Below are 8,163 nucleotides of genomic sequence, written 5' to 3'. Positions count from 1 at the left end.
TGGAGTGGATGACAGCCTCAGGAGCGCCTAGGGAAGACCAAGGAGCCTCATCTCTGTTGAAATGGGGTGGCTCAGGCCAGGCCCTGGGGAAGAGAATGCTTCCTAGTGATAAGAAAAACCCAGCCTGCACTTCAGCATTCACCAAGCTCTGGTCTCACCTGCTGCAGGAGCGCCATTACTGGCAGCACCTGCATCATTGTGGCTGAAACCTGATCAGCTCATCTAGTATTGCATTGTACCAGCTAATAGCCCTGTGGAGAAAATGGAATGGAAGCTAATTGCACCCTGTGAGCTCATATCCCAACAAGAACATTTCTGTAGTGTCTACTGAACCCGGCACCTATTTCCCGGCCTGCCTGACAGCCTCCTTCCGGTCATCCTTCAAAGCCCACCTCAGTAAGACTTAAAAACACCCACATACAAGCAATCAGAGGGGCTGGAAGCCAGGCCTGGTGGCACAGCTGTAATCCCAGTGTTCACACGGCTGAGGGGATCATGAGTTTGAGGCCAGCCTTGGCTACCGTCTTCACAGTGGTGGGGGGAGGAGGGGTGGAGGTAGTGACAACAGCTATGTCTTCCATAAAGGAACCAAGACAGTCTACACTAGATCAGAAAAATGCCCAAGATACACTGGAGGAAAAACAAAAAGCAAGAATAGTGTCTATAATTGCTCATGGTTAGAGTAATGGCATGGTTAGAGTAATGGCATGGTAGGTAAGGAGGAGCCCAGTGTGGTAACACATGCCTTTAATCCCGTTGCTTCAGAAGTCGAGACAGATGGGTTCCAGGTCATTCTGGGCTGCACGACATACACAGTGAGACCCTGTACCCACCCTTCACACACACACACCACACTGGGGAGGGGGGCTAGCAATCCCTTCAGAACTAAATGTACATGACCTCTCCCAAGTCTTATATACATGGGTGTGGTGGTTTGAAAGAAAATGGCTCTCAAAGGGAGTGGCACTATTAGGACATATGACCTTGTTGGAGGAAGTGTGTCACTGTGGGGGCAGGCTGGAGGTCTCTTTTTGTTCAAGCTTCTCCCAGTGTAACTGTCAGTGGAGTTCTTGCTGTCTTTTAGTCAAAAGTTCTCAGCTCCCGCACTATGTCTGCCTACACACCTCCATGCTCCCCATCATGATGATAATGGACACACTCTGAAACTGTAAGCCACTACCACAATTAAATGTTTTCTTTATAAGGGTTGCTGTGGTCATAGTGTCTCTTCACAGCAAGAAAAACCTTAACTAAGACAATGGGAAATGGAAGAGCCCAAACAACCATGAGAAATCATGTGATAAGTAGATGGTGTGATAGCCATATACTGCTCTGAATGAAAGGAGTCAACTCACAAAGGACAAACGCAACCACAGCACTCATGGGCGAGAAACAGCTTGTCCTAGGGTTTCTATTTGCTGCAAAGAGACACCATGACCACGGCAACTCTTATAAAGAATAACATTTAATTGAGGTGGTTGCTTACCGTTTCCTAGGTTTAGTCCATTATTATGGTAGGGAGTGGCGGTGTGTAGACAGACTTGGTGCTAGAAGATTCTACATCTTGATAGGCAGGCAACAGGAAGTAGTCTGGCTCACTGGGTGTGGCTTGAGCATACATGAGACCTCAAAGCCTGCCCCTACAGTGACACACTTCCTCCAACAAGGCCACACCGCCCATTAGTGCCACTCCCTTTGGGAGCATTTTCTTTCAAACCACCACACAGGTGTCCAAGACTCCTCCAAGGAAAGCTGCCCCCATCTTCAGGAGTTTGGCTGGACCTGCTGGCTAAAGATCATCACAGATGGGATTGTTGACTGTGACCTTCCCTTTTCCAAGGGCCCAGGGAAGCCCAGGGGACCCTCACCTGAGTACTCAACCACCCCGCCCAACAAGTTGGATATAATCTTGCCCTAATTATACTAATGTGGCCTTGGGAGCTCTGAGAGGCACTAGAGGACATAGGTGGGAAAGAAGGAAGGGGACTCTATCTATCCAGTCATGGGAGGAGTTACATCCCTGCTGGGCACATCTTCAGTGTGGCTGCTTTAAGGTCACCTACACCCCTGCCTATGGCCCTCTATCCTTTGCTCTATAAGACCAATAAATCCATGATCTTTGGTGGGATTTAGTTTGTCAGTGGGCCCTTAGGAGAAAGTGGGTAGACATTCTTTATTCTCCTCAAGGGAAGGGATTTTAGCAACAGCCCAATGCTGATTTGCCTTCATGTGGGTGAGGGAAGGGGGGAGGGTGCTCATGGACTTTTCTAGTGAATAACCTCCTTCATAGGGGCTAGGTAGCTTTTCTTTGTCAGAGCTCACAATGGCCCACTCATGGCTCTAGAATTTTACTCTATGAACACAAGCAAATCTGGACCTCTAGGCAAGGACTGGAATTCTTACATCCATTGGGATGAGGGAACGAGGTCTGTCATGGTGAAATGCAAAGGAGACTGGACCTGGATGGAGAGTACCTTCCTTCCCTAACCTCTCCCACCTCTAGCTCACTAGGAAATAGGCTATGAGTGTTGAAATGGCTTGCACGGGGGGAATAGGAGGTAGGACACAGCATCATCGCACACTCCTTTGACACATTCTAAACTCTGCACCAATTCAGAATTATCGCAAAATTATCCGTTCACAACCGTATCAGCATGCGGCACACTTTTATCCCAGTTCGAGGCCACCTGGTCTCCATGGAGAGTTCCAGGTCAGCCAAGCCTTCATAGTGAGATCTTGCCTTAGACAGATAGATGGATGAATGATAGACAAATAGATGACAGACAGATAGACGGAATGTGTGTTTCCTTTCAGACACTGAAAAATCCAAATTCCACACTCTTCTGGCAACTGGTTCTCTTACAGGCTTCCTCGGTCCAGAGGCTGCATGCGCGGCCGCATGGGGGCGCTTTGGGCCGCGCCACTGAAGGTCCACAAGTCTCTGCAAGGCTCTGGGCCGCACCTCCCGCCCGTGTCCCCATTAATCACGCGTGCTGACGGCGCCGACCCGCACGCGGGCGGCGTGACGGCGCCGGTGACGGCAGGTGACGGAGCGGGCAATCGGCGGGCGCGCATCGGCCCATCTTATCGCACCGGCCCAGCCTTCGCCCGCCGCGCGCCGCCCATTGATCGCGGGGGCCGGGGCCGAGGGTCAGCGCGGACGCTCGGCCTGACAGCCACATCCATCGCGCTGACGGCCGCACGCGCGCCTCGCCGGGCCATTAATCACTGTGCAGCTCCGACTGACGGGGAGGGCGACAGGGCCAGCGGGCGACTGCCAGCCCTGCCAGCCCGCATTTCCCACTGCCGGGTCCTGCCGCAGGTCACCGGCATCATCCCCAGGTCACTTGCAACCTGGGATAGGAGGACAGTGTGTATCTCTCCCAAGGGAGAGCAGGCTCGTCTGGCTAAGTCTGGATCATACCATAGCTCCTTTCTAGGGGTTGTGGGGTGTGGGGCGCTTCTGGAAACTGGAGCGCAATCAGTACTGCATCCAAACACAGAGGGCTGGACCTAAGCTTGCGCCTGTTTCACAAACTCTGATCTCCTCTAGCAACATGAGCCAAGGCATTATTCTTTGAACCCTGGTCACAGTGCCTAAGAGTCTCACACTTCAGCTTGGCTGCGGCTCCTCCCTCAAAGGCAGGGCCTTTTCAGACAGTGGCCCAACCAGGGCTGGCTCAGCGTCAGGAAGACAGAGGTCTACAGGGTGTAACTCCCACCCTCTGCCTGCAACTCCATTTTCTTAGCCTAGGCTTGTTGACCCACCACTTTTTGGTGTGAAAAACAAATTCCGTTTCTTCTTAAAACCCAAATATTCTCTGAATCAACCTAGGGTTGGAGGCACCCTAAAGAGGTGACATGTCTGCAAAGCTAAGCACAATGACTGGTCACTTGGGAGCCTGCACTGCACCTGGAATAAGGGGCAGAGGCTTCTACTCAGCCACCAAGTAGCTCAAGGGGAGGCTTCCAAGAGCCTGGCCCAGAACTGGGATAGTGGCCACCTCCTGTGACCAGCCCCCACCCTGCCTGACTTTAATATTACAACAATTTTTCAAGCTGGAGCTGAACTAGTGGGAAAAATGGGTCTGCTGTAATTGTTGTTAGATTGTGTGTCAGCCTGATAAGATGTAACAAATACTTCTCCCCACCAGGGTCTGCTGCCCGCCTGGGAATGGATGGAGAAACTTCTCTCAGTCTGCAAGGGATGGGCCATAAAAACTTCGCCTCTAAGATTAATGTAATAATCACAGGCCTTGCTGGGGGAATGGGAGGAAAATTAAAATAACCAAACCTTGCCACCTAGCCAGACCATCTCCCGCCTATCAGAGCACGATCCCCCTTCCTCAGGCACTGCCACAGCCCAGATGAGGGAGAAGTAGCAGGGTCCATGGGCTGTGGCTAGGAAAACAAGTTCACACCCCTAGTCCGCACTGAAAGCACTGGAGAACAGTGCTGAGGGCTGTACAAGAATATCCCCACCCCACCGCTACCGCATGCTTCTCTCTGATCAGCTGCTGTGAAGAGTTAGATGAGTAGAGTCACCTGCCTCAGTCTACCCTGCAGCCTCGCCTGCTCAAGGTCAGATCCTCAACTACTGCTAGGTATGGAAGTCCAGGCACACAGTTCCCAGCTCAGACTGCAGCTAGGCTGAACGCAAATTCAGTTTCTGTCTCCAGCTATCTGGGCAGTCAATTAGTCTCAACACTGTGTCCTCATGAGGTCAATTGACGTCACACTGAGAATGCCAGCACTCAGGAAACAGAGGCAGGAGGATTGCCTCAAACTCAAAACCAGCCTGCTTTACATAGCAAAACTGTCTCAAGACAAGGTACCCAATGTACAAACTAAGTACCCACAAGTCCACACTGATGGTTTTACTCAATAGGCAAGCAGTGACAGTCCTCTTGCAGACTCCCAGGGTAGCCCACAGCCCTCAAGTGTGGTCAGCACAGAACAGGGAGCATGCATGCACAAGGTCCTAGACGGGCAGCCTTGTCCACATGCTGAGGGATCACAGTAAAGTGTTTATAGAAAATAACTGCCAAGATGGGCTGCAGACTTGTGGCTTTGAATGCCCAACAGTCACCCTTGTCCAGGTCATCAGAACAGAGAGGCCAGGGAATCTCACAGCCAAGAGCCTGAGAGGATGAGGTGGAACATCCCTCTGCCCAACACATGTGCTGCCCTACTGCAGAATGCTGTGTCCAGCAAGTCCCCGCACTGATGCCACAATAGCTACAAATCTAAACCGGTTCTCTAATTTCTGTGTATGTTATGCACAAATAACCTTGTTTAGTGCTGGAGATAGGACTCAGAGCCTCCCCTATTAACTCCAGCTCCAGGGACTATGATGCTGTCTTTTGGCTTCCACAGGCACCTGCAGGTATGTGTGTGTGCATGTGCACACACACACACACACAAGCACACACAAGTACACACATACACACATCCAAACATAAACACCTAAAAAGAGAGGTATAATCAAAATAACCTACTTAGTTTTATTAGAAAACAAGCCAGGTAGGAAGGGTTCCTTCCAAGCAGCCATGGAGGTTTGATAACTTAGATTGTTTCCACACAGAGCCAACAACACTGCAAAGCATGCCTGACTCAAGGCCCTGTCCACGGTGTGGGGTCTGTCCTCTGGGTGCACCTCCCAACCCAATGTTACTTCATGTACTTGTCCTGCTGGTCAGCCAGAATCTTGGCAGAAGACTTGGCATCATAGAAGAGTTCGCTGATCTCTTCCACATGCTCCTTCTCAATGCTGTCCTTCCCGTTGATCTTGGCCAGCAGGTTGGCTGGGGTCAGCAGCTGCACTGAATACCTACAGCAGACAGCACAGGAGTGAACAGGGGGCCACTGAAGGGAGCCCAGAGTCAGCAGGCAGCGTGGACACTGCTGGCACGGCTGCAACAGTCTAGCTGGAGTGAACCCGAGGAGGACTTCCACTGCCCATTACAACTGAGGTGGGGGACACCGGGGGACAGGTGCTCTTCTCACCCCTGCAAAGGAGGGGACTCCAGGTCTGCTGACAGTCTAACACTTTGATGTCCACACACCCTGGCAGGGCGGACAGTGCCAACTTAGATGGGGACTGTTAGTTAACAAGCAGGGAAATCAACACAGGCAACCAAAAGCTCATGCTGGTCTAAGACATGGAAAGCCAATCTGCGAAAGTTCACTCAAACAGCTGCCAATTTCTTCCTTCAGGAACAAGAGCACATACTCAAGGGACACAGGGAGGGCTCAGGGTCTGAAGAACTAGCTTCTCCAGTCCCTGTCTTTGAGATCTGGCAGAACAGCCTGGAGAACACTGCGCATGCACTGATTCCCTGGGCTGCCCACTGAGTTCCATGGTGGGCTTGCTAGAGACTGGGACCTAAAACTCATTTCTAGATCCTTGGCACTCAGCTCAGTGCCTGGGGAAGGGCCCCAGCACGCTGCTACCTGGCACAGCATACCTCAGTGTGGTCTTGGTGCCAATCTCCCCCAGGTGGTTAAGCGCCTCCTCGCTGATGTTGATGCCTTCCGTCTGGGCTCGGATCTTAATGATCTTTGGAGAAAACAACATGATTAAGTATTTCAACTGTGTTCACTGTCTGACCTGCTGATGGCCACCAGCACTGCTGGCCTGCATCTCTGGGGATAACATGCCCCAGTCACAGTCCACCTGAACGTTGTTACAAGGGTACTCTCATGCCAGTGTAGCTCACAGCTTCCTCTAGCCCTCTCCACTGTTACAGAGAACTAGGACCAATCCTAGCTTTGCCCTCAAGGCTCCAACCTCTCCTGGCAGCTTGGGTACTATCACCTATGAGCACTCAAGCAAGAGAAGACATTTTTTATTTGCTTGATAAATACTATGGTTAAATAAATCAAAAAAAAAAGTTACTTTAAGAGATTTACCAGCCTCCTAACATCGCTGAAATATCTAATCTATCAAGAGCCTAATGCTTGTTGCACTGAGTATCCTGGTGAGGCTGGAGGGGCGACCAGCAGGCTGAGATGCAGCAGCAGTGGCACGGGGTCCCACAGGCGCAGCAGCACTGAGTGATAAGGGCCAGTAGGATAATGATGTTGTGTGTTGCGGGGCTGAGATAACTCGAGGACTTCGAGCCTCATATAATACAGGAATTTTTCACTCTGGCAGCTTCGTAAACAAGATATCAAGAAGCCGCTGTTTAAATTAAAGCCGTAAAAACAGCCAGAGTAGAGGCCCAGGAACGGGAAGTCACTGAGTCCTAACACCAGACTCTGGAGAGAGAAAAGGGGAGTGGAGGCTCGAGATGGCTGAGGCTGACAGTTGAGACTCTGCTGGGGTCAGCAGCCATCAGCTGCCTGTCACTGTGAGCTGCCTGGAGCTGAGGTCAGCAGGCTAGCATGCATTCTTAAGAGGTGGCACTTCACAGGCCACCAATACTGGTGCTACCTTCATCTAGACAAGGCTGTAAGAGCAGAATTGGGGGGGGGGACCACTTGACTGGTTCAAACAACGGCCCCAACACTACAGAGGCCACAAACACATCTGCTGTGCTCCTCAGGGGTCAGGATGTGATCATCTACACAGGCTCAGCTATCAGGTCCAACAGCAGAGCGGCCTAAGACAGACACCAGATGGGTTCGAGAGCTGTGGAAAGAAAGCTAGAAAGGATGCACTGCTCTGCTCCATCAGTCAGCTACACGACTCAAGAACTTGTGACCAAAAGCTGGATAAGAAAGACCTAGGGCCAACAGCAAACATGGCTGCTCAGGCGTGTTCTGGAGCTACATGAGGGACTGCGCACATCAGTGGACATCAGTGGCAGGGGCATGTTCTGGAGCTACAAGATGAATGAACACATCAGTGGACATCAGCACAGGGCATGCTCTCAGCACACATAGAGTCCTAGGTCCTGTCCCCAGTGCTGCCAACTCCAGACAGATACACACACTGAAGGCCAGAGGCTGGCTGAGGGGAGGGCCAGCCAGACCTCTCTGTTGTACTGGATCTGTGCCTTGGCTTCCTTCCATAATGCAGGGATATCTGCTCTCACTGTCTCTAGAACAGGCCAGAACAATCATGGGAGCGCCTACCTCAGCTGCTTGGAAACAGGCCGCTCATGGATGAGCTCTTTACTCATTTAATAAGCTGCAGGGATGTTTATAAGGTGTCAGCGC

The 8,163-nt window shown here is 51.5% G+C and overlaps 1 protein-coding gene across 1 annotated transcript in view; it reads right to left on the bottom strand.

Annotated features, from left to right (window-relative positions):
• Positions 1 to 5,479: 5,479 nt before the first annotated feature.
• Positions 5,480 to 8,163, bottom strand: part of Ruvbl1 (RuvB like AAA ATPase 1) — a 30,730-nt gene continuing 28,046 nt past the window's right edge. Inside the window, exons 10-11 of the mRNA XM_050165431.1 lie at positions 6,468 to 6,559; positions 5,480 to 5,830 (exon numbers count right to left, since the gene is read on the bottom strand). Coding sequence (XP_050021388.1) covers positions 5,671 to 5,830; positions 6,468 to 6,559 — 252 coding nt within the window. The 3' untranslated portion in view covers positions 5,480 to 5,670. The remainder of the gene's footprint in view (positions 5,831 to 6,467; positions 6,560 to 8,163) is intronic.

The sequence above is a fragment of the Alexandromys fortis genome, unplaced genomic scaffold (assembly GCF_014885135.2).
Source record: "Alexandromys fortis isolate MF-2015 unplaced genomic scaffold, M_Fortis_MF-2015_v1.1 scaffold_158, whole genome shotgun sequence".
Classification (NCBI taxonomy): domain Eukaryota; kingdom Metazoa; phylum Chordata; class Mammalia; order Rodentia; family Cricetidae; genus Alexandromys; species Alexandromys fortis.
This window is presented reverse-complemented; position numbering and strand designations above follow the sequence as displayed.